The sequence below is a fragment of the Mustelus asterias genome, chromosome 3, assembly GCF_964213995.1.
Source record: "Mustelus asterias chromosome 3, sMusAst1.hap1.1, whole genome shotgun sequence".
Classification (NCBI taxonomy): Eukaryota; Metazoa; Chordata; class Chondrichthyes; order Carcharhiniformes; family Triakidae; genus Mustelus; species Mustelus asterias.
Window position 1 is genome coordinate 29324598 of NC_135803.1, and position 27691 is coordinate 29352288.

The 27691-nt window shown below is 43.2% G+C and overlaps 1 protein-coding gene across 1 annotated transcript; it reads left to right on the forward strand.

Moving 5' to 3' along the window:
- Window positions 1-26708, forward strand: LOC144488633 (NACHT, LRR and PYD domains-containing protein 3-like). Its single transcript, XM_078206702.1, has 13 exons — window positions 1-144; window positions 6534-6591; window positions 6864-6995; window positions 7084-7107; window positions 8285-10016; window positions 11324-11410; window positions 11668-11838; window positions 12865-13035; window positions 17984-18100; window positions 18907-19077; window positions 19803-19961; window positions 22217-22384; window positions 25928-26708. The coding sequence occupies exons 2-13, from the start codon at window positions 6582-6584 to the stop codon at window positions 26022-26024; spliced, it is 3039 nt and encodes a 1012-aa protein (XP_078062828.1). The 5' UTR covers window positions 1-144; window positions 6534-6581; the 3' UTR covers window positions 26025-26708.
- The last annotated feature ends 983 nt before the right edge of the window (window positions 26709-27691 follow it).

Here is a 27691-nt window from a genome sequence, read left to right on the forward strand (position 1 = left end):
AGAGTTACCATGTCCGTGCCTTTCACAACATCAATAAACACATAACTGATATAGGTGTCCTGAAAACTGACAGACATCCTTTGTCTACTTGAAGTTAACGCTGCAAAAGATCTAAGTTCCACATACAGATCTGTATTATTTGAGGTAAGTCAAATCTTTAAGTTAATGTTACATCGACTGTGTATTTAGAAAGAAATACTTGTATTTATAAATGCAGTTTTCTGTCGGACTGTACATTTTAATGTAATAGAATTATAGGAATGCAGTTCATTAAACAATTATCTTTGGGGGTGTTCATAACCTGTTCCTATAGGAACAGAGTGGGCACATAACTAAAATAGCTATGCAAAGACTCATCCCTGGTTGCCTCATTAGTTAATGCTGCTCAATATTCAAAGATGACCATCGAACACTTAAAGCATTTTATTGGTTTATCTACTGCAGGGCTGGGGTTGGGGGTGGAAGGTCTGGCGTGGAAGAGGAGGCCATGTTCAGTTTCAAAAATTAAAACTTATCTTAGTGGGGCCAAGAGTATGAAGGTTTTGCAGGATCCCTCTGCTGCCTTGCGATTCTGACGCCCCCGCGACCTCACCCAACCAGCACCACCTTCCTACTAACAAAATGGGCTTGATGTCCCACCGCCCAACGTACCCCGATGCTGACAGGTGACCTCCAGACCCCACATCCTTGACCTGCCACAAATCCAACCAGCTGCCTCTTTCCAAACTTTCAAACAAGCAGCCAACTGTCATGTGGATGTAAATGAGGCCACTCATTACAATTAGCCACGGTCTCGCATGCAAATACCCAGACAGAAACACCGCTATCTCCTCTTAACATCCCACCTTGGTGTTAAATCCCACTCCATTGTATTGATCTTTCTTTGGGCAATGACAGGGATATTACAATCACAATCCCTCTTAGTAATTACTTCTGGCTTGAGAAAGAGACAGATCGGCATGTAAAACATAAGATTTAAAATTTACTCAGCGAAAATGCAATGTTAGAAATGGCCACAATTCTCCAATCCCAACCCGCAACTTTTCTGGCGGGTCAGGGTGGGAGATGCGCGTCGCCAGCCTTGCGCCGGGAATGCATGCACATCTCTCAGAGTCAGCGAACATTCGCAGGCCAGACCACGGGAACCGGCAGGAAGGCAGGTAAGTCATTTGGATCTGTTTTAAATATGTTTTAAATGTCTTTTACATTCCATTATCAGGAACCTCGGGTCCCGATTGCATCTCCCATCCCACCAGGAGTACTTCATTTCGGCAGGGTTTAGACTAGCTTACCACGTTTGGGGAACTAGCAGGAGATCCCGCCGGAATGAAGGGGGGGCAATCAGAGCCCCCTGGGGGATCGGGCGGTGGGGGGGGTGGTGCCCCATGGACATGGGCACCCTGGCAGTGCCAGCCTGTGCCCCCTGGCACTGCCCAAGGGGCAAAGTGCCCATACCCAGGGGACACCTTGGCACTGCCCATTGGGCATCAGACAGTGTCAAGGGGCGGGGCCTATTGTGGTGGGGCCTAGGGGTGATCGGTGGGGGTGGGGGTTCCCGCTGCCACTCTGCATTGGGATCGGTCTGCGATGGAGGGAAGGCAGCGATTGGGGTGGGCTGGGGGGTTGGTGGTCCGCCGGGGGGGCCTGCTTCCCAGGGGGAGTCTGACCCCGGGGGGTCAGTGGAGGGTGGGGGACTGCTGGGGTGAGGGGCATGGGGGGATTGCCACTGCTGGGGGCGGGTGTGGGGTGGACATCAGGGCGCTCCAGGGCGGTGGGGGCCAGGGCTGGCCCGGGAATTGTTGTGGGGGCCGTGATTGGGCCGTGGGGGCAGGGTTGGAGGGGGAGCACTGCGGGGGTCCCGGGTTGGCCAGCGATTGAGCTGGCCAGTAAATGGGCAGACTGGCAGATCGGGACCACTGCGCATGTGCAGAATACCAGAACTGTCAGACTCTGGTGCGAATAGGCCCCATTCTCCTGGGTTTTTAATGAGATTCATGATTGGGATCTCTACAGAGTGGGGAGATTCAATTGAGAAGCTGAACTGACAAAACAGTCGGGATCTAGAACAGTTTTCCCACCAATTCAGCGCTTTTGGGAGAATCGCGGCCACTACATTTAACCTGTTACCAGAGTAACCCTCTGCAGTCTTGAGCGGAAGAGCAAGATGGAAAATTGAAGCATTGAGACTTACCACCACCTCACTGCTGCCACTGGAATTAACACCTCTATTAGTCCCACTACTGACCGTTTCTTTCCTGCCCCCTGTATACAAATATCTCTCTGTGGGTCTAGGTTTGGCCCCCCATAAGGATATAACTTCCATCCAACATTTCCCAGGCCCAGATACCATGGGGAATTGGTGGATAAACTCAAAGGACCCGATTTCATCAACAGGTTGCGCCTGTTTTCTGGAGCAAAAACTTGGTAAAGTCAGGCATACGGCGAGAAGCACAATCCGTGACCGTCTCCACGCCCATTCCCCCTTTACCAAGTGCCTAAAATAGCTGCGATCGGCACCATGCCCAAAACAGGGCGACTTAATAGGCTGGACACTCAAACTTACTGGCATTTCCCCCTTCACTACCGCGTTCGCCCATCCAGATTCAGCGCGAAACAGACATGCTCAGCAAAAGTCTGTTTCGGGCACTCCAGCTTCTGAAAAAGGAAGTTCAGAGCTTCCAGTGATTCTCTAACTCAGATCGGTGGTTGGGGGGTGGGGTGGGGGGGGCGGGGAAGGCGGATCAGATCATTCTCTGGTGGGGGGGGAGGAGGAGGGAAGTGGGTCAGATAGTTCTCTGGTGGGGTGGGGGTGGGGGGCGCAGGGGCAGGCGGGGTCCGCTGCCATTCTGCATGCGATCGATGGGGGGGCAGGTGGCCACGAATGGTCTAGGTAGCGGGAGAGTGGGGGGATAAGAGGTTCAGTTATGTTGTGGGGGTGGAGCGATGTCTGTGGGGGCTATCGCTCCTGCTTTTTGCGGCCTGGAAGCAATGTGGCAGGGGAGCATTTTTCAAAATTTTTTTTACTGCGCATACGCAGCTGAAGGCGCCAGTCGGAGCTGCAGTATTTCGGGCGTGATGAGCCCCGCCCACAGGCTTATGCAGCGCAATTCAGAATTGCTGCTTTTGTTTCAGGCAGAGTGAGTATGGGGGCGCCTGCGAACAGGTTTACAAATCAGATCTGGAACACTCCCAGATTCAGGACTTAGAATCAAAATGGTAAAATCGGGCCCAATAAGTGGTGTTAACAACCCTCAATTTTCAAAATGGAGTGAGAAAAGGTTAGTAGCATCAATCTCATCTTCCATTCCAACACTGTCCCACCTTCTTCTGAAGGATTCAGTCTCTGTTGATCTCTTATTTTCTGGATAGTTTCACTCATGTAACTGCCCATTCACTTCCTCTGGTACTACATTGCCACTTGGATTTCATAGCTGCTCAATGGTAGGCTTTGGTTTGATGGTGAGAATCCCACCAAGAACACACCATTCATGGTGCAAACTGAGTTAGGTTTCCAACAGTGGATGGAATGCCCACCTCGCTGGAATGTTGCCACTAGGAAGATAATCCTTGCGAATGTGTCAAATTTGCTTCTGAATGTCTGTGCTTTGTTCAGTGAACGGTTGACATTATTTCCTGAAGGACCGATCTTAACTCAGCACAATGGCAGCAGGTAGGAGTGAGGAAATTGGGCGCCCAATTGTGAAGAACCAATGCATTGTGTACCTGATTTTTTATTGGGAAATTTGGGCCTTATTGACAGAATTAGATCATTCACCGAGTCTTCCAACCAGAGGTTAGGCTCCACCCATATTGGACACATTGCAATTCTTGAGTGTTGTCCTCAAGTCAGTTTCCTAAAGGTATGTAAATGTTGCACAGTTACTAAAACAGTGATAATATCAATAATTTTAAAAGGGAATTTGGCAAAATCAAAAGAAGGATATTGAGAGCTTTAGAACCTCATGGCTGTCTAGATGGACCAAGATTCATCAGACGAAGGGTCATCATAGACCTGAAATGATGGCTGGAACTTTACAGCCGTTCATGCTGGCAGGATCTTCCAGTGCCACCAATGGCGTACCCCTGCCATGAATTTCCTGGTGATGAAGAAAGAAATTCAACAGGAAAACCCATTGACAACAGCAAGAGCAGAAGATCCCGCTGCCAGCCAATGGTGGGCCATCTCCACCACCATAAAACACGTGGCGGGTTGCACAGAAACTCCCGTCCATTAATTCCGTTTGCCTGCACAGAGGCTGTCTGACATACTGAGTATTTCCAGCACGTTCCGTTTCTATTTTGCTTTGTAATGTTGAGAGAAGATGTTCAAAATTATGAGGGGGTCGAGACTGAGTGCACAATCAGAATTTGTTCCCCTCAGCAAAGAGCTGAAACCAGCAGATGGTATAAGATGAATAGCAAAAGACTCAATTGCAACATGAGAAAAATCCTTTCTACACAGCGAGTGGTTAGCATTGGGAATGAGAATGCGGTGAAGACAGATGCAATCATGGCTTTGAAAAGGGAATTGCACAAGTACCTAAAGACAAGGGTTTGCAGGGCTGCTGCGAAAGGGTCGGGGAGGAGAATCCAGCTGAATTGCTCTTGCGGAGAGCTGACATGGACATGACGGGATGAATGGCTGCATTTTGTGCTGTATTTCTTCTATAATTCTACAATTTAATGAATGGAATTTTACAGCCCCTCCTGTCAGTGGGATTTTCTAGTCCTGTCAAAGTCAATGGACTTTTGAACAGTTTGCTGCAAATTATGGCTCGGTCCATGCACCCACTATGCCAATGAAACAGTGAAGGAGGGACGTTATATTGTGTAAGGGGGCTATTACCGTTCTAATTAAAAAAGAAATGATGAGATGGTTAAAGGGCTCAATGAATCTATTTAGCTTGAATTGAGAAGCAGAGCGGAAAGCTGTTACATTGTTAGGAGTGAAACAGATAAGAAGGAAGTAGATGTTCTGGCAAATTTCAAAGGCTTGACTTGAACAATCATCATAAGTACACTTTAAAGATGAAAACAAGCATTATTTTAAAAATGTAGATTTTTTTTCATATGGAACCATTGATATTCTATGTAATATAAATGCTTCATGAGCCAGAGAGATTTTTCAGCAGTAGTTTAGGGAACTTATTGCACAATTTAAAATCCAATTAGATCCCATTCAACTAGTTGCGACATTTTCAAGCGTTTTTACAGCAGGACTAATAATATCAAAGGGCAAGTACTTTCCACTTGATGTCAGACTACAGGGTCTTCATCATCCTATGGAGAAGTGGAAAATCACTGATAGTAACTTCTGGATTTCCACATTTAACAGTGCATGTCCAGGACCTGCTGTAAGTTTCAAAGGACCAATGTTGGTGAACATTGACAGCTTCACTATCATTACTGCTACAAAATTGAAGCTGAAAACATTTTCTAACCATTTTATGAATGGCTCGTTGAATGGTTGTGACTATCAAGGACTGAAAGGGAAGCTTTCATGAAAAGTCAGAGGGTATGACAAAATTTTCTGTCTTCACAAAGGAAGCAGAACATTACACAAAAAGAGACATGGAAAGTTATGAACCGGATAGATCAATAAAGAAGACATAATAAAAAGATTATCATCACTGAAAGTTGGTAAGTCACTGGGGCCAGATGGGATGCATCCTTAGTTGCTGAAAAAAAGCAAAGTAAGAAAAAGTAGAAGCATTTGTCGTAATCTTTTAATCCTCATTGGATGCAATACTATCACTAATCAGGAAATTGAGAGTATAAGCCAGGAAACTACAAGTCAGTCAGGCTAATATCAACAGTGGGGAAGTTATTAGAAACCATTACCAGGAATAAAATAAACTTTAATTTGAAAAGGCATTGCATTAATCAAGGAAAACCAGCATATGTTTGTTAAAGGTAAATTGTGTGACTAATCTGATTGCAATGTTTGATTAGGTAATATAGAGGTTGATAAAATAATAAAGTAGATGTTGCTTATGTCGACATCTGGAAAGCATTCAACAAAGAAGGTTTATTTATTTTTTTATTCATTCAAGGGATGTGGGCTTCACTGGCTAGGCCAGCATTTATTCCCCATCCCGAAATGCCCTTCAGAAGGTGGTGGTGAGCTGCCTTCTTGAACCACTGCAGTCCATGTGGTGTAGGTACACCCACAATGCTGTTAGGGAGGGAGTTCCAGGATTTTGATCCAGCAACAGTGAAGGAACAGCAATATATTTACAAGTCAGGATGGTGAGTGACTTGGAGGGGAATCTTACCTCAGTAGGCCTGATGAAAACACTTTCAAACGTCGAGGAAATTGGGACTCACCAGGAAAGTGAACATCCAGGAGCCAAAGATTTTAAAGTAAAAGTGGGTAGAAGGAAACCAAAAATATAATAGTTACCACATATAAAAATTAACTGTTGTTTCATGATAAGAGATTGTTACTTTTTCCTACTGTGATTGTGCAGTAGATAAAACTAAAATACAATCAAAAACAAAACTTATTATTTTGTGGATAATTTTCCTTTCAGAGATTCTCAATCCAAGTTCTTAATTATACTGATCCACAGATCGGCACCATGGCAACAGGTATGTCAAAATGTCATCAAACAAATAGTTATAGAAATAAATTTAAAAATAAATTAACTGAGGAGCAATGTACTGTAAATATCTATACAGAGGTAAATTTTCAGAGTATAATTGAAAAATATGTCTGTTGGGGCAGGCTATTGTTAACAAGCAAAGCTAAAGAAAACCAGTCAAAATGGGTTCATTTTTATACATTTTTAACAAGTTTGTTTGAGAATTAAGCCCTGTTTTTATACATTTATTTATTATTTGAAATTGTTTATATAATTAAGGCCACAGAATTGAAAATCATCAGTCAGTCAAAAGTGGTGGGAAGCTGTTTGCACCCAATATCCAAAGTGATAATATCACTGGACCTGTGACAGTCTCCATGGGCAACCGGACAATTGTTAACCACTATGGAGGTAATCTCTATTATTGTGTTTGTTTAAAAATTTGGAGATTTTTCAATCCTTCTGGATATATTATTTACAATTTATTTTTAATTTTCAGGAGCACATGAAAAAGAACTTTCGAGTAAGTATTAAAAGGATCAAATTAGACCTATGGTTTATAAGTGAATATCTATTACAAGTCGGAACCTTTTCCCATTACTTTCCTAAAAATCTCCTTCATATTGTATGTTCCAGATGTCACACGCTCAGCTCACAATCATTGCAAAGCTTTAATTGTGCTTTTCCTCAAGACTAGCAAAATGCTATATGTTGAGCTCAATTTATATTTATGCTAATTTTTTCCAGGGTCATCCAGTTAGAAGCTTTACACATTTGCCCCGAACTGCTCTCCATATCCACTGATTGCTCAGGCTGAACATAACAGATGTACATCCTCTGTGTCCTGTTTGATTTTGAGTGTCATCTCTCACATCAGCCATCTCCGAGCTAGCTTGTATTGGCTCCAATGACTCCTACTCCCCCTCCCACAGAGCCATTGATAGCAAAACCTAAATGTAGGTCTTCATCCACCCAAAACTCAACCCCTCCCACAGGTCATCCCACACAAACTGGGATGAATTCCACTTCTTGCATCCAACTTCATATTATCATTAGCTATTAAAATGTATTTATTAATGTCACAAGTAGGCTTACATTAACACTACAATGCATTTACTGTGAAAATCTCCTAGTTGGCACACTCTGGGGCCTGTTCGGGTACACTGAGGTAGAATTTAGCATGGCCAATGCACCTAACCAGCACGCCTTCACGACTGTGGGAGGAAAACAGAGCACCCAGAGGAAACCCACGCAGACACAGGGAGGACGTGCAGACATTGCATAGACAGTGACCCAAGCTGGGAATCGAACCCAGGTCCCCTGGCGCTGTGAGGCAGCAGTGCTAACCACTGCACTATTACTTTTCCATTCCCCTAGCGTATAAATTTGAAAATCTCTGTCCTGCTATATAAATCCCTTATCATGTCCTATTCTATCCTCGCAACCTCCTCTAGCCCTGTATCCATTTAGCTGGTACCTTCACTGATTTCCTTCTGAACCTCCGCATGATGTCCCAACACCTCAGGGCTGCCTCTGAGTGTGTTCTGACATCGAAGGGGGACCTACATTAGTGCAAACTGTTGTGATCTAGATGAATCTGGCTTCCTGGTTGTAAAAAGCAAAAGTCTGAAAGATTTACAACTAGCAGATTCATTCAGGGTGAGGGTCGTTTTAATTTCTACCTTTTACACCCATCACAGAGGCTGATTTGAAAGAACTGAAAGAAACCCACAGAAATAAATCAAGAGGAGAGTTTGAATCCATGATGGAATCCGGGGGAAAGGGAAGAAAGCAAGTTCTGTTGAGAGACCGATTTATTAAAGTCAGCCTGACTGAGGGAGAAGGTGGCGAGGATTTAAATGCGACCCCTATCGAATCTGGAGACCTGTTCAAGCCCCTGGCCGGACAGAACAAAACGGCTCTGACTGTAGTTACAGAGGGAATAGCCGGGATTGGAAAAACAGTTCTTGTGCGAAAACTCATTTACGAGTGGGCCACTGGCGCGGCACTGTCTCAGTATGATTTCATCTTCAATTTCCCTTTCCGGGAGCTGAGCTTGCTGTCCCGAGACAAGAAGGAAATCTCCCTTCCCGAGCTTGTCAAGCAATACTATCCGCACATGGGGAAGTGTGGAAGCATTCTGGCAAACGAAGACATCCGGACACTCTTCATCTTTGAAGGGCTGTCAGACGGTCAGCTGGAAGTAGATTTCAACGAACACGTTGTGTGTCGAGATGTGAGCGGGGCGGTGACATTTGGAACCATTCTGGTCAATCTGGTCAAAAAGGAACTCATCCCATCAGCTTCCATTTGGATAACTACCCGACCCGGGGCAAAAAACATCATCCCTCCTCAATACATCAGCCGGAGGACTGAACTCAGAGGATTCCAGGACCAGGAGAAGGAAGATTATTTCCGCAGGCGATGCCAAGATCAGCAATTGGCAAACAGAATGATCCAGGTTGTGAAGAAACAGCGGAACCTGTTTGCCATGTGCTTTGTGCCCGCTTTTTGCTGCATCCTGTTTTCTGTTTTGGAAACTGTGCTGAAAGCTGGGAAAATTGGGGATGAGATACCCCAGACATTGACAGAGGTGTACTCCCACTTCCTGGTCCACCTGATCTTGTTCCAAGAGGAAAAGCTGGAATTTGTTAAACCAGACTTGCAGGTTAAGTTGCTGACGTCAAATCGCGATTCAGTCTTCAATCTGGGGAAGCTGGTTTTTGAAAAGAGCGGGAATCAGAGTCCCCAGACAGTCTCATTCAGTGAGACAGAATTGTCCCAGAACCACATCAAGCACTCATTAGTTTGTGGTGGGCTTTGCAAAGAGAATGCCGACGCCAGTTACTCTTTTGTCCATCTGGCGGTACAGGAATATTTTGCGGCTCTCTACGTTTTCCTTTCTTTCCACAACCAGAAGAAGAATCCTCTGGGGAAAAGTTTTAAACTGTTTGAGAAGCACAGCTACTCCCAGGTGTGTAAGGAAGCGTGTGAGGCCACGTCCAAAGATGGAAAGAACCATCAGGAGTTTTTTCTCAGATTCCTGTGCGGATTGGGGACAATGAAAAGCCAACAGTTTCTGAAAGGGCTTCTGGAACATGGCGGGAACATCAAGGAGAAGGACGACTCCACGAAAATCACCAAATTCTTGAAGAAATCCTTGCAGACAAATATCCCCCCAGAACAGACCATTAACATTTTACACTGCCTCAATGAATTAAATGATATCTCTGCCCTTGATGAAATAAAAAATGCCTTCAAGACTGGGAGCTTTTCTTCTGGAAGTATCTCACCAGCTCAGTGTTCCGCCCTGGCTTTTCTCCTGCAAACGTTAGAAGAGAATTACAAAGAGTTGGACTTGTCATTGTACAATCTGCCAGCTATTGGCATACAAAGACTGCTGCTAATTGCTAACTATTTCACTGGGGTAAAGTGAGTATTTATTTGCTTTCCTGCAACTTGTAATAGTTCCCACATTCAGAATTGGTCTGTGCCGATTTCTTGCATTCATTCAATATTCAGCCATTCCCTGGATCTCCAATCAGTTTTTATCTGCTGTGATATGCTGTGATGTTTGAAGTCCAGTTTCTTCACTGGAACGTGTTCCATCAACATCTCCACCAACCACTTTAGCCCCATTTACAATGGGCTAAATGACTAATTTGAAATGTTTTATTGATAGGGTTGCCAATTCTGGCTGAACATATTTGTGCTTCTAACTGGCCCTTCCAAACTGCTTTTATTTCCTTCTCCAATTCCTCTATAACTAACATACAAATGTGTTCGAGGAAAATGAAACCAACAACATGTTTAATGCCCAATGATTTTTCTCCTGGGTGGCGTCCAGAAATATCTATGGGATTAATTTGTGATTAGAAGCACCTGTACAAACTAGAAGCTCCTGTACAATCCTAGAGAGTTAGCAACCCCAATATTGGCATCATCATGTGACAAGTACTTAATGGTTAGAATTCCTGCCTCTGGTTTTGATTTGATTTGATTTATTATTGTCACATGTGTTGGGATACAATGAAAAGTATTGTTTCAATGGTGTCAGGATTGAAAACTGCTTCAGACAGTGCTTAAGGCTGAAGTCCAGCTCCAAGATCAGGGTCAATATCCAGCAGGGTACAAGTCCATTGGGTATGGGTGCCTCTCATCGTATGGATCACGAGATCCGTAAAAGACAAACCATCCTATCAGCTTGTATAAAGTTACTTATAACCATGGAAGGTGCATTCCAAAAAAGCTTCAGAGTATACCTGCCTGGAGCAGAATTACATGACAAAGATGTCTCAGATGATCCACCAGAATTTCTTCTGCTGTTCACCCATTTATCAGGCAGGAATAACCGAGATAGCTTTTAATCTTCTTTAATCTTCTTTCAAAACATTAAAAAAAGCAGGAGGAATACATATTTATGCACATATTTGCAACACTTTCTACCAATGGCAGGAATACAATTCAGAGCAAGGAAATTTAAACAGACATGTTGCAATGGAAAAGTTCATTCTACACCCATAGGTTTCAGATCCGAAACCCAATGTCACTATAGCCTAGATCTACTCTAATGGGTTGTAAAGAACTTTGGAACATGCTGAGATAAGGAAAGGTGAAGTATAAATGCAAGTTTTTCTTTACATATCCTATATCGTAGGTAGTGTAATATATAGAAACAATGAAAAGTGATTTTATTTTGCTCACAGTGCTGACTTTATTTGAAATCTGTTCATATTTAGGTTATCTGGGGCCAACATCAGAGACTCTGGACTGAAAATACTTACTGATGTGATGCAAAGGCAGGATTGCAAATTGCAAGATCTGAAGTAAGTTGGAATGTGTTGCTTGTATAATAGTAAGCAAAGTTAAATTATGTTATCTTTTCTCCCACCCACTACCATGTACCACAAAGACACTCTCAGCATGATTAAATATAAGCACATTTTTATGAAATCAAGCTAATATATTTTGTTAGGCAGAGATGAAGGTATTTCCACATTGCCTCTATGCAAAATAAGACATGCTCTCTTCAAATTGATATGTTCCCAAGCATTTTCCCAAGCTTACTTTTTGCATTGTTTAGGTTGGATGGAAACAATCTTACTCATAAAAGTTGTGAACAACTTGTTACTGCGCTGAAAAAAAACAACAGCATAATACTTTTGGACCTAACTGATAATAATATACAAGACAAAGGTGTTAGTTTACTTTGCAAAGCCCTAACAGATGAGCAGTGTTCACTCCGAATGCTAAGGTAAGAAAATGTTTCAACCCTTATTTCTCGCTGCAAATGTTACCACAGAAAGCAGTTGAGACTAAAACATTGTGGCCGGAATTTTGCCAGCCCGCCCACCACGGGAATCGGAGCAGACGAGTGGAGGAGCATGGGAAGATCCATTAACCTTTGGTGGGATTTTACAGTTTTGAGATGAGTGAGGTGGTAAAATCCCACCGATATGTGTTTTCAAGGAGTTCGATAAAGCTCTTGTTGCGCAGGGGATCAAAGGATATGGGGGGAAGGCGGGATCAGGCATCAGGGATCAGAAGTTGGATGATCAGCCATGATCATGATGAATGATGGAGAGGCCCGAAGGACTAAATGGCCTACTCCTGTTCCTATTTTCTATGTTTCTACCTTAATTTCATAATTATCTCTTTCCTGGGGAAATCCTTAATTTCAGAGCGACTTTGAAACCAGAAAATTGATTATGCAAGCAGGTTCCGATGTTCCAACTTTGACTTTTATGGGGTAGGTCATTTCATAGCAACATAGGAGCAGGAGCGGGCCATTCAGCCCGTCAAGCCTACTCTGCCATTCAATTAGATCATGGCTGATCGTCTACCTCAACACCATTTTTTCACGCCATGCCCATAACCCTGGATGTCATTGGGGGTATCCAGAAATCATTGATATCTGTCTAAAACATGCTCAATGACTGAGCACTCACAGCCCTCTGGGATGGAGAATTCAATAAATTCACCACCCTCTGAGTGAAGAAATTCCTCCTCTTCTTAGTCTTAAATGGCCCCTTCTTATTTGGAGACTATGTTCTCTAGTGTTTGACTCATCAGCCAAGGGAAACATCCTACCTACATCTTCACAAAGTCATCAGATGCAAAGCATTATTTTAACTAAGTGTTTGACAAAGATGCCTGGATGAGTAGGAAACTTCTAGGAGAAGTGCATTGAAGTGAAATTTGCATATACAACAATGGTACTTTCATGTCATTTGGTAATTTTGATATTTTGTTTCATAACTTATCTTTTTTATCCCCATAGTGTGGGTGGTAATAAACTAACATCCGGTTCTTGTGGGGAATTGGCTACAGTACTTAAGGAAAACAAGACCCTGGTTGAGCTGGATCTGAGTAATAATAGAATAGGTGAGGAGGGACTACGCCAACTATGTGAAGCACTGAAGAGTGAGAATTGTACATTACAGAAACTGGGGTACGTAATCACTGTTAACGTTTGCTATCAGCGGTGATTGCATCTTTGTTTCTCTTTTGTGGAATCATTTGCATTTATTTTATCACCTTAAATATATTTGCCAGCAAGCATAATGTACGTAATCGATTTCAAGTTATTTATCAGTAAATTTGCAGCAATAACCTGTCATGGATATGAACTTCTGTCAGTTTATCTTGAAATCTTGAACTGACTGAAAAGCAGTAGTCAGGAGGAGGTGGTGGAGCTCAATATGTCTGAATGAGCAGATTTGATGGCCACAATCAGTTCTTTCTTGCTTTTGTATTTCAGTGATTAATTTGAGTACATCTTAAAAGTATCCTGATTTAAAATGTCAGCAAAGTCAACTTTGGGTGCTTTAAACAAAGCAAATGAACTGGGATTGGATCCAATATAATTTCTTAACTGGTAATAGACTGCAAAATCAATGACATTTGAATAGAAAGGTTAAAATAAACATTTGCTGTTGATTCCCCAAGTAATAACTATATCTCGCCTGATGTTAAAACTTATGCCCAACTATACACAGGATATCAGAGAAAATGTTAACTTGATACAAAATGAGATACTTGAAGGAAACAACTGTGTTGAAGGTTCCCAGTTACACTTCACTCCTGCTGATTGTTCAGAAATTATCCAACCATGAGTCACAAGTGTCCAGAAGATGTAAAGATTACAAATTACTAAATGTTGGAATCTAACACATTGCAAAGTACACTGAATGCCCCACAAGTTATTTTATTGGCTAGAATTGCTACATGACACAGATCCATGGAAGTAAACAAAGAGAAAAGAGACAGAAGCAGTTTTTCTTTAAAAGGGGTCAGGGACCGAACCTATTTGATGGGAGTTAAGAAACATTAGAGGTACCATGTCAGTACTGTGTGCATTCTAAATGGCACCAAATAGTGGGAAAGACATGAAGGAGCAATTTTACAGAGAAATTACAGAGAAGTGCGTGAATTATAGAGAAGCCGATAAAGGAGGACTTCAAATATCATAATGTTATCTGGGATAACAGTGTAAAGAGTAGCAAGGGGGAAGAATTTCAGGAGCATTATCTTGATCAATACGTTTTCAGCCCAGTGGGAAAGAAAGCATTGCTGGATCTTCTTCTGGTGATTCAGGTGGGTCAAATGGATCAAGCATCAGCAGGGGCACAATGAGCATAGTACCATCAGATTTAGATTTGCTATTGACAAGGGCAAGCAGTTACATGGAGTTAACAAAGATAAAGAGAAGGGCCAAGTCCCAGTGGGATGAGAACAGATCTGTCCTTTGTAAGTTGGAAGCAAAACTGTTACAGAATTGTAAAGAGGAGATAGTTTAGGTTCCATCAAGGATGTTTCCAAGAGGGAAGGAGCAGAAACCAAAGTCAGAGCTGTCTGGATGACAGAGAGTAAAATGAGGCAAAAAAGGGTGTGTATGACAGACAACAGGTTAAAAATACAAGTGAGAACCAGTCTGATAGAGAAAATTCAATGGGTAGGCGAAAAAGGAAATAAGGGAGGCAAAACGAGAATATGAGAAAAGAGGTGGCCAACATGAAAGGGATCCAAAAACCTTCTACAGACATAGAAAGAGTAAAGGATAGTAAAAGAATGGGTGAGGCTGATTAGGAACCATAAGGGGGATGTACACATGGAAGCAGAGGGCACAGATGCAAAATATTCATTGAATACATCAACCTGGTACATCTTTCCAAGGAAGATGATGTTGCCAAAGAGATGAGAGTGTAGATGCTAGGCAGAGTAAAAATTGATAAGGAGTCGATATTAGAGTCCTTTAAGTTGAAAGGTCATCAGGACCAGATTGGATCCATTCCAGGATGCTAAGGGAAGTAAGGGTGGAAATTGTAACAGCATCAGTCATATTTCCCAAACCTTGATCTGGGGTGATCAGTAAGTTTGCGGACGACACAAAACTGGCAGGACTTGCAGACAGTGAGGAACATAGTCAGAGGCTACAGAAGGATATAGATAGGCTGGAAATTTGGGCAAGGAAATGGCAGATGGAGTTCAATCCTGATAAATGCGAAGTGATGCATTTTGGTGGGAATAATGTAGGGAGGAGCTACACGATAAATGGAAGAACCATAAAGGGTGTAGAGACGCAGAGGGACCTGGGTGTGCAAGTCCACAGATCTTTGAAGGTGACGTCACAGGTGGAGAAGGTGGTGAAGAAGGCATATGGCATGCTTGCCTTTATAGGACGGGGCATAGAGTATAAAAGTTGGGGTCTGATGTTGCAGATGTATAGAACGTTGGTTCGGCCGCATTTGGAATACTGCGTCCAGTTCTGGTCGCCACACTACCAGAAGGAGGTGGAGGCTTTGGAGAGAGTACAGAGGAGGTTTACCAGGATGTTGCCTGGTATGGAGGGGCTTGGTTATGAGGAGAGATTGGGGAAACTGGGGTTGTTCTCCTTGGAAAGACGGAGGATGCGGGGAGACTTAATAGAGGTGTATAAAATTATGAAAGGCATGGATAGGGTGAACGGTGGGAAGCTTTTCCCCGGGTCAGTGGTGACGTTCACGAGGGGTCATAGGTTCAAGGTGAAGGGGGGGAGGTTTAACACAGATATCAGAAGGACATATTTCACACAGAGGGTCGTGGGGGCCTGGAATGTGTTGCCGGGCAAGGTGGTGGAGGCGGACACACTGGGAACGTTTAAGACTTATCTAGACAGCTATATGAACGGAGTGGGAATAGAGGGATACAAAAGAGTGGTCTAGTTTGGACCAGGGAGCGGCGCGGGCTAATTGTTCCTTGTTTCTCGTTTCAAGGCTTCATTCTATGATCATCTTGCTGGTGCCAGTACAGAGCGAGACTGCGGATAGTTGGGAACCTGTCTCGGGGGCAGGGAATTCATATGGTGTTCGTGGAAGTGGAAATGACTAGGGTTGGGAAGCATTTTCCGATCAGGGCCATTGTGATCTCCTGGACTCGTTTCGATCGCCTCAGGGGGTCGGAGAGGAATTTCCCAGATTTTTTTTTTCCCCATATTGGCCCTGGGGTTTTTCACTCTGGGTTTTCGCTTCTCCCTGGAGATCACATGGTCTGGAATGGGGGGGTGGGGGTGAGTTAATAGGTTGTAATGAACAGAGCATCGTAGCTGTGAGGGACAGCTCGGTGGATAGGATATTGGTATGTAGATAGGCTGGAAAATTGGGCGGGGATCCTGGATTCAGGATTCAATCCTGGACCGGGGAGCGGCGCGGGCTTGGAGGGCCGAAGGGCCTGTTCCTGTGCTGTATTGTTCTTTGTTCTTTGTTTTGTTTGTTCTTGAAAATGGAGATAGTGCCTGTGGACATAGCAAATTGCAAATGCTTGTTCAAAAAAGGGTGTAAGGATAAACGCAGCAACCACAGACCAGTCAGCTTAACCTTGGTTGTGCAGAATCTTATAATGTGATGGCCCAGGACAAAATTAACAGTCACTTAGACAAGTGTGGATTGATTAAGGAAAGCCAGCACGGACTTGGAAAAGGCAAATTCTGTTGAACCAGCTTGACTGAGTTTTTTGTTGAAGTGACGGAGAGGGTTGATGAGGGTAATGCAGTTAGTGTGGTGTAAATTGGCTTCCAAAAGGCATCTAATAATGTGCTGTATAACAGGCTTGCCAGCAAATTTGAAGCCCTTGGACTAAACGGGATAGTGGCAACCTGGACATGAAACTGATTGAGTAACAAGAAAAAGAAAGTGATGTTGAATGGTTTTTTGGATTGAAGGAAAGTGTTTCCCATGGGTCTGTATTCGGACCACTGCCTTTCTTGATGTACAGTAATGACTTAGATTTGTGTGTACAGGGCATAATTTTAAAATTTGCTGGAGAATTCTAAGTACTATGAATTGTGAACTGGTTAGTGATATACCTCAAGATGACATAAGGTAATGTGTTGGAATGGTCAGATATGTGGCAGATGAAGAGTGATGCAGTGAAATGTGAAGCAATATATTTTGGTAGGAAGAATGAGGAGATGAAATATAAGCTAAATGGTACAATTCTAAAGGGAATGCGGTAACAAAGAAACCTGGATGAACCTGCATCTTATACTCCCAATTCTAAAGTCCAACCTGAAGCTGCCTGTGTGGAGAAAATGGTCAAAGCTCACAACTCTGTACACCTTGGCATTCTTTTTACAATTTGTTGTCGCATTGATAACTTGCAAATATCAGTACTCTGCTCCCATTACGTTAAATCAATACTTACAAACACTTTAGCAAACCAGCCTCCCATCCATTGACTCTGTCTACATTCCCCACTGCCTCGGCAAAGCAGCCAGCATAATTAAGCACCCCGGAGATTCTCTCTTCCACCTTCTTCCTTCGGGAAAAAGATACAGAAGTCTGAGGTCACGTACCAACCGACTCAAGAACAGCTTCTTCCCTGCTGATGTCAAACTTTTGAATGGACTTACCTTGCATTAAGTTGATCTTTCTCTACACCCTAGCTATGACTGTAACACTACATTCTGCACTCTCTCGTTTCCTTTTCTATGAACGGTATGTTTTGTCTTTATAGCGCGCAAGAAACAATACTTTTCACTGTATGTTAATACATGTGACCATAATAAATCAAATCAAATCAAACTGTAGTTTCTGAAGCGCACCCACCCTATCGATCACGTAAACGATGATGTCTTACACTAAACACAGTCTAATCTGGCTTTTCAGGCCAAGGCTCAATCCTTGCCCCCTTTGAAAAATGGTTGTTAGCTGAAAATTACCCCCAGTCATTTACAAGTAAGATAGGGGAGAAACTAAACATCACACCAACATATGTTTGGTGTCTGATGCTCATAATTTATCCAAATCCATTGTCATTTTCTTCACAGCATTGAACATTGTGAATCAAAGCAGTAATCAAACACCAAAGAAATTAGTAGAAGCAATGTGTCTTATTTTCAAACATATTTATATTCTATTTAGGTTAAATTCTATATTTGCATTTGAGTTTGGAATAATGGGCACTTATGAGGATGCTTCTGGAGCTGAAATACTGTGTGATGTACTGAAAAGCAGAAATTGTACATTACAAAGTCTAGGGTAAGTTTACTTTGTAACTATCCACATTCTCCTGCTCAAACACATATGCATGTATGTTATGGGCAGAATTTTACATTCCACAGCCAACAGGCTTGCAGGTGGTGGGTGGTGGCTGTAAATTTTTTCAGACGGCCACTCCACTGGGCTCTCACCCACCCTGATCTGTCCTGTTTTTACCGTGCATAGGACGGGTGAGGCCTAGGCTGGCTGCCCACCCTTGGCCCAACTGAGGCCCTTAAGTGGCCCTGAAAAGTGACCCTGTTGGAAGATGGCAGAGGAGGCTGGGGGCAGACCCAAAATGACCTGGCCCCTGCAGATGCTCACCCCCCTCCACCATATCCCTACCGCCAATATTCCACCATATTTACCTGGTCCTGGACTCCTGGGACTTCGACTCGCAGGATTGCTTCCAATCCTGGTCCTGGCCACTGCAGCTTCTGGCGTTGCCGGCAGTAGAGAAATACCAGTCAGACAGCTTGGCCGCAGCTCTCTGAGACTGGATTTCCTGCCAAGTGTTGGGAGGAGGTCTCATCCCTACTTAGTGAACGTTCCTTGGAGCAGCCATTCCTGGTGGCAGTCCATATCAACGCGACTCCTCAAATGATAGGGAGTAAAACCCCGTACCCTGAAAAATCCTGGCCCTTGTGGGACTCCATGTACATCACCATTTGTGCACTTTGGCAGTTCACTTTTTGTTTTACATGCTATGACTGAGTTTTAAAACGTGATTTAAAAAAAAATACCCTTTAGTTTATTTCCTTCATGTATTTATTTGATCACAAACATTTCTTTTGCATCTTCTACAGGTTGGCGAAAAATTCATTCAGACAAAAATGTTGCACCAATCTTATCTCATCCCTGACAGACAACCATACACTGATGGAGTTAGACCTCAGCTCTAACAGTGTACAGAATGAGGGAATTGCTGCATTGTGTGAAATTCTGAAAGGGCCAGATTGTAAAATGAAATCATTAAAGTAAGTAATTGTATCATGTTGTGAGGCAATTTCTTTCTGCAATATACAGCCCGATATTGGACATTGTTGTAAAAATCCAGCAGTGAGGTTTCCACATTGTAAGAGAGATGGCTGCCTGATCCAACACCACTCCACTGTTTATAACTGAAAAGTTCAGGAACCTTCATGATGATCTTGCCTTCCACAGCTACTGTGGGCTAATGCTGGCACTGTTGGGTGAGAGGTGGCAATATATGTTTGGGCAGCAGTGGAAGGACCACTGAAATTTCTTTTCAGGTTAAAATTTCCTCTTCAGGCCCCAGCCAGTCATCAAATGAAAGTATTAGCTCTGGGCCTAAATAGAAAAGTGTAGGTTAGTCACCACTGCAGCTTTGTCACATCAGTCCTTCCCTTACCAGCAGAAATGAAGCTTTGCACAGTTAAACCCCAAGCCAAGCAAATGAGTTGGGGTCACAGTGTTTGCAGAAGTCACATCCCCAGTATCCGCACCCCTCAATTGAAAATACCAGCAAAGACCTCCTGTTGATAATTTACTAAAATGCCATCTTACACAAGAAACATCATCGACAGTAGGAATTTTGCCTCGTGAAAGTGGTGATTAGAATTATTTGCCAAATCAGAGCTATCAAGTACAATGAATTGAGATTTGATGTATCTTTTGGTTATTTTCACAATCTTCTATTTCTTTATCCTGAATCATCCTTCACAACTCTTTATTTCCACAGGTTGGCAAATACTAAACTAACAAGTGATTGTTGTGGGACACTTGCTGCGAACCAGACACTGACAGAACTGGATCTGAGCATGAACGAGTTGGGCAATAATGGAGTGGAGATATTGTTTTCTTCATTTAAGGCCTCACATTGTAAATTAGAAAAGCTAAGGTATATAAATACAGTTGTTGATTAGCTTTAACACATCAGAATAGGAACACAGAACTGTTACTGTGCAGAAGGAGGGCATTCATGTCTGCACTGGCTCTTCAAATAATGCCATCCCCCTGCCTTTCCCCTGTAACCCTGCACATCATTTCTATTGAAATAATCAGCTAATGCCCTCTTGAATGCCTTGATTGAACCTGCCTCCACCATGCATTCCAGACCGAACCACTTGTTGCCTGAAAAAGGGTTTTCTCACATTGCTTCTTATGCAAATCACTTTAAATCTCAGTCTTGATCCTTTTACAAGTGGGAACAGTTTCTCTCTATCTACTCTGTCCAGTCCCCTCACGATTTTGAACATCTCTATCAAACCTCCTCTTAGCCTTCTCCTCGCCGAGGAGAACAGTCCCAACCTCTCTAATCTCTCTTTATAACTGAAATTTATCATCCTGGAGCCATTCTTGTAAACTTCCTCTGCACTCTCTCTAATGCATTCACATCCTTCTTAAAACATAGCACCCAGAATTGTACACAACTATGCTCCAGCTGAGGTCAATCTAGTTTCTTTGTACAAGTTCAGCATAACCTCTTTGCTCTTGTACTCTATGCCCCGATTAATAAAGCCCAGAGTTCTGTTCGTTATATTAATTGCTCTCTCAACTTGTCCTGGAACCTTCATTGATCTATGCACAGATACACCTAGGTCCCTCTGCTTCTGCACACTCTTTAGAGTTGTACCCCTTATTTTCTATTGTCTCTCCATATTGTCCTACCAAAATGCATCACCTCACACTTCTTTGCATTGAACTTCATCTGCCAGCTCTCTGCCCACTCTACCAACTTTTCTATGGCCCTTGAAGTTCTGTATCATCTTCCTCACAGTTTACAAGGCTTCCAAGTTTTGTATCATCTGCAGACATTGAAATTGTCCCCTGCACACCAAGATCTAGATCACTAATATTTATCTGGAAATGTAAGTGTCCAAATATCAACTCCTGAGGAATTCCACTTCAAACTTTCCTTCTGCCCAAGAAATACCCATTGTCCATTAATCTCCACTCCCTATTACTCAATCAATTTTGTATCCACGTTTCTACTGTCACTTGTATTCCATGAGCTATAACTTTGCTCACAAGTCTATTGTGAGACACTGCATCAAATGGTTTTTGAAGTACATGTACACTACATCAACAGCATTACCCTTATCGACCCTCTCTGTCAACACCCTAATAATTCACACAGACATGTGATGCTCATGTATGTTGGATCTTTTCCATTCAGGAAATATACCCAGTGATATACTGATCTTGCCTTCAATGTTTGCACCTTTTACTGTTAAACCTTACAGCAGTGCAAAGGAAAATAATATGGCATGTGTTATAATATTGATCATTGTCCAAATGATTTTCATGATACACCTCAAAGACCAGCAATTCAAGAATAAAAGTTGACCAATAGCATCCTGTAGCATCATTGCAATTATCGTATCTTGCATCAATTACTCTCTGAGTGAAATTTGTGCTAGATTTCGGGTAGTTTAGTGTTGTGCATCCATTTTTCTTTTGCCTCTGAGTTGTCATCACTAGAGCAATAGTTTGCATTTAACAGGAGTGCTTATGTAGAGGCACAGCATATAGGAGTTCTTTTGCATAACAGTGCATGTTCATGGGGTGCGTACCTCCAAAACCTATCACCTTTTAATCATTGGGAAGTCAGTTATGACTGTCCAAATTAATTTCATGTAACACACTACAGCCCATTAATTTAGGAGATTTTCATCTCATCAGCCTTGGTTGGTTCTGAAGCTAAGTCCTAGATAAGATTTGTAGTTATCAAGTAACTCAGTGCTAACAGACAACTCGTATTTATCTTCTGCTTTCTGGGCACTAATGGGCCAAGTTCACATTGCACAATGCGAGTAATGGGCACATTTTATATGATCATATAAAATGATCATATAAAATGATCATATAAAATGTCCCTGGCTTAAAATTTAAGATAATTTAAACCCATGTAAAGTAAATGAGTTGACACGTTTGTTAAAATGGTAGACAAGGTAATTTCGTATGAGAACTTCATATTTCACGCACTACAATTTCAGCCCGTAAATCTAACTCTGCCCATTAGTTCCCCTTTTCCAAGAGTAATTTAAACATGTTTCTGTCATTTTTGAAGGCTCAATTTCTTAAAACCTATGTCAACCAAATTCTGAGATTAATTTTATGGATTCTCCTTTTTTATATTCTTGGGTCTTTTAGACTATCAAAAACTGGTCTCACAGATGCTTGCTGCAAAGAATTCCAACCTACATTTGTAACGTTCCAGAAACTGATGGATCTTGATATAAGTCATAACAAATTTACAGACAAATCTGTTCAAAGCTTTTGTGACTTCATTCTGGGTTGTGCCAATTTAAAGACCATAAGGTAAGGTGCCACCTCATTATTAGTTAAAAGACAAAATCAAAGGTTGTTGCTGCTAAATATTTTTTAGTTGCGGTGTATTTCTAGGCAAAATCTAGTTGTGCTTAAGAACCCTATTACATAAAGTGCCCACCAAGAAGAACACCTTCTCTTTTACTTTTAACATGATTAAATTATGCCATTTTTTAATCATATTAAATCACCAATAGTCAAAATAACATTCAATAGGAATCCCATGGTGTTCAAACAAACAAAGAACAATACAGCACAGGAACAGGCTCTTCGGCCCTCCAAGCCCGCGCCGCTCCCCGGTCCAGGATTGAATCCTGAATCCAGGATCCCCGCCCAATTTTCCAGCCTATCTACATACCAATATCCTATCCACCGAGCTGTCCCTCACAGCTACGATGCTTTGTTCATTACAACCTATTAACTCACCCCCACCCCCCCATTCCAGACCATGTGATCTCCAGGGAGAGGCGTAAACCCAGAGTGAAAAACCCCAGGGCCAATATGGGGGAAAAAAATCTGGGAAATTCCTCTCCGACCCCCTGAGGCGATCGAAACGAGTCCAGGAGATCACAATGGCCCTGATCGGAAAATGCTTCCCAACCCTAGTCATTTCCACTTCCACGAACACCATATGAATTCCCTGCCCCCGAGACAGGTTCCCAACTATCCGCAGTCTCGCTCTGTACTGGCACCAGCAAGATGATCATAGAATGAAGCCTTGAAACGAGAAACAAGGAACAATTAGCCCGCACCGCTCCCTGGTCCAGACTAGACCACTCTTTTGTATCCCTCCATTCCCACTCCGTTCATATAGCTGTCTAGATAAGTCTTAAACGTTCCCAGTGTGTCCGCCTCCACCACCTTGCCCGGCAACACATTCCAGGCCCCCACGACCCTCTGTGTGAAATATGTCCTTCTGATATCTGTGTTAAACCTCCTCCCCTTCACCTTGAACCTATGACCCCTCGTGAACGTCACCACTGACCCGGGGAAAAGCTTCCCACCGTTCACCCTATCTATGCCTTTCATAATTTTATACACCTCTATTAAGTCTCCCCTCATCCTCCGTCTTTCCAAGGAGAACAACCCCAGTTTCCCCAATCTCTCCTCATAACCAAGCCCCTCCATACCAGGCAACATCCTGGTAAACCTCCTCTGTACTCTCTCCAAAGCCTCCACGTCCTTCTGGTAGTGTGGCGACCAGAACTGGACGCAGTATTCCAAATGCGGCCGAACCAACGTTCTATACATCTGCAACATCAGACCCCAACTCTTATACTCTATGCCCCGTCCTATAAAGGCAAGCATGCCATATGCCTTCTTCACCACCTTCTCCACCTGTGACGTCACCTTCAAAGATCTGTGGACTTGCACACCCAGGTCCCTCTGCGTCTCTACACCCTTTATGGTTCTTCCATTTATCGTGTAGCTCCTCCCTACATTATTCCCACCAAAATGCATCACTTCGCATTTATCAGGATTGAACTCCATCTGCCATTTCCTTGCCCAAATTTCCAGCCTATCTATATCCTTCTGTAGCCTCTGACAATGTTCCTCACTATCTGCAAGTCCTGCCAGTTTTGTGTCGTCCGCAAACTTACTGATCACCCCAGTTACTCCTTCTTCCAGATCATTTATATAAATCACAAACAGCAGAGGTCCCAATACAGAGCCCTGCGGTACACCACTAGTCACAGGCCTCCAGCCGGAAAAAGACCGGCTGTACTGGAATGGCATGGTGGACAAAAATATGAAATTTGCTTACCAAATTGCACTGTGAACATTGGACACACTTCTACTATTCTGGCTAATCTGGTGGGTCATTGAATTTCTGTCTGCACTGAACACTGGAATTACTGGTGGTAGCACTCATCCAAGTTCAGTTCTCAGCCTAGAGGTGGGGCCCCGGGGGCAGGGCTTAGGGGCAATCAGTGGGGGTGTGGGGTCCTGCTGCCACTCTGCCATTGGGATTGTTTGGGGCTAGCGGGAGACCAGCGATCAGGGCGAGCTGGGAGCGGGGTGGTCTGCCAAGGGAATCTGCCTCCCATGGGAGGGAGGGTCTGCCGGGGTGGGGAGGGATGGGCGGGATCGTCACTGCTGGGATGGGCTGGAGATTGGGGTGTTCCGGGACGGGAGGGGGTCGGGGCTGGCCCAGGAATGCTCCTGAGGGCTGATATCGGAGTGTGGGGGGCGGGGGGGGTTGGGGGGGGGGGCAGCACTGGGAGGGTCCCGGGCTGGCCAGCGATTGAGCTGACCAGCAAAGTGCAGGCTGACAGATCAGGGCCACTGCGCATGCGCAGAGTTCCGAAACTGTCAGACTGCAGCATGAATAGGCCCCGCTCCCCCGAGCTTTTAATGATATTCACAGTTGTGACCTCTGCATTGCACAGAGGGTGGGAGATTCGAGACTGAACTTCCACTGAGAAAACAATCGTGATTTACACCAGTTTTCCCGCCAATTCAGCACTTAGAACTTTTTTGGGAGAATCGGGCCCCATACACTTCCACTTTGGCAGAGGGAGCTTCTGGCTTAGGGAATCCTTTCCCCCGATTTCAGCCTTGTCAGCCAGTTTCCTTGTAAAGGAAAAAGAAACTTCCAGAAATGCACAGATTTTTGTCAAGGAGACGGGCTGGTTGAATCGGCAGGAAAATGTAAAGAATGGAATCTATCAAAAATTAAAAACCAGACAGCTTTCTTTATCAAAGGTACACCAGATGTCCTATTAATCAGAGCAGCTTAGGAACCGATGGGTCTTTTGTTTCTCGAAATGAAAGTGCTGAAGATCTTTCTCATTTCAAAAGGACTTTGGGAGGGCAGGATATTCCGAACCTGCGGAGGCAGCCCGCTATTGGCCAGCAATAGGATTCCTACCGTTGTCAATGGGGTTTCCTGTTGAATGCCACCTCCGCCACCCCCCCCCCCCCCCCCCGCCCCCGGGCAGGAAATCCGCTGTGGAGGTGTGCCGTCGGCAGCACAGGAAGATCCCAATAATGTGAATGGCTGGAAAATTCCGGCCTGGACATTTAAATTACTCTAGATTATTACACGAGAGAGCCCAAGCAATTTCTCTTCAGTTTTGAATGTTTATGAGCACCTTACCCAAAAGGCTGGCTGCCTACACCCTTATTCTACACTGCCGAAAACTGCCAGAAATGGGAACAGGGATCGGGAATCTCAAAATTGGGTCCCACCCACCTTTTTAAAAATGTTTTTGCCCTGACTCGGCATAATTCTGGACTGATATTTTTAACACTTAGTTGCTGTTCTCCTGGAGTTATGGTGGACGATGCACTTAGAAGCACCATGGAATTTCTTCCCCAAGATGTTCTCACTGTTGCATTGTGAAGTAATTTCTATTTATAGATATAGGAAGGAATTTTACGGCCTCGTTCAACCCGAGACCGGAAAATCCGGCCCGAGGTTAAAGGACATTTCCATTGTCTGCCCCTCGTCCGCTCCAGTTCCTTGGTGGGCTGTGTGGTAGAATTCCAGCGATGAATATTAACTAACCATATTTCTCATCTCGAATGAAGGGTGGAGAAGAATCGGTTTTCTGCAACTGGATACAAAAATCTAGAGGAACTGAAGAAGAAAAAGGATGATCTCCAGATTGTGGGACTGAAAACATAAAAGGCTCAATAATGCACTTAATACCTCCTGCCCTCTATTGCAATGATTTACATTTTCATAGGAATTACAGTGGAAAATTTACGTTTAAAAATTGTAAATTTAAAAATTGTGTAATTATTGCAACTGCGTGAAGGTGTGAAATCCATGTATTTTTGACAATCGGGTAAGCAAGTTCACACCCATTGAGTTGCACAGTTCAGGAAAGAACAAATTTTAATTCGTGGTATGTACTGACCTTTCTGATCTCAATATTTAGCTTCATTGCCCTGGATTTGAAAGGGAAAGGTGGCTGGGGATCCTGCTGTTAATTATTCCCAAATGAGATCCTACTGGAAGTGTTTGGGGCAATCTGTTCTTAAATTAAGATTTGAGAATGCAGCTCTCTTAAAATGGTATCAAATTCTGAAGAAATAGAGGAGGTGAAAGAATGTTGTTCAATTCTTTCTCAACAGCTTTCGAAACAGCCTGAATAAAAAGATGATAGTGCGATGTGTAAGCTTGATTGCAGAAGATACAAAATCATAGGTGGTTAGCCCTCAATGTTTATATTGTTTTAAAATGATATATAATCTAAACAAATCAAAGTGAATCGTGGTGGTACATTTTGTAAGCAAACGTTTAATTTATTTGTCATGTTATTTGATCAGTGAATAATATGAATAAATTAATGGAAATGTGTTCACACTTTTGAAGTTTTTTCAATTTATAACAAGATTAATTGGTGATAACTTTGAATTTTAAATTCTATTTTAAAATTATATACATGTGTTTACTCATCTAATGTTGGCTCTGTTGTAAAAAGAGACCTGCTATCGAAGCCTTTCATCTTCACTCATCATCTTGCATTCATCAGGGCAAATGCAAGAATGCCCAATTTCAAGGAGCAGGGGTTAAAGTCCAACAGGTTCATTTGGAATCATGAGCTTTCGGAGCGCTGTTCCTTCATCAGGTGAATCACCTCGTTGGACTTTACCCTGGTGTTGTGAGATTTCTGACCATAAAATACTAGTATAGAGGTACAGGAAATAAATAGGAAAGCTAATAGAATATTCATTTATTGTGAGGGGAATGGATTATAAAATTAGGGTCGTCATGCTTCAGTTGTACAGGGCATGGGTGAGACCACGGCCAGAATTCTTCAATGTTGCCCCAACTGCCAGTGACAACAGAGGATTTGGTGCTCAACCAAAACTCCATTCACTGCAGCAGGACTGGGGAATCTAAGCCGCGGCAAAGACAGAGAATTCCAGCCCACATGTGAAGTATTGTGTACAATATTGGTCTCTTTATTCAAGGAATCAGTTCAGAATAGGTTTACTAGACTTACACCAGGAATGGGCAGGTTGTCTGATGAGGAAAGGTTGGACAAATTGGGTTTGTATCCACTCGAGTTTAGAAGAGTCAACTTTAAGATCCTGAGGGGCATTGACAGGCTGGATATGGAGAGGACATTTCCTCTTGTTGGAGAATCTAGAACCAGGGTCACTGTTTAAAATTAAGCGGTAGCTCATTTAAGACAGAGATGAGGTGAAATTTTTTCGCTCCGAGAATTGTGAGTCTCAGGAACTCTCTTCCTCAAATGGCAGTGGAAGCAGAGCCTTTGAATATTTTTCAAGCAGAGTTAGATGGATTCTTGAATAACAAGGGGGTGAAATGTTATCACAAGT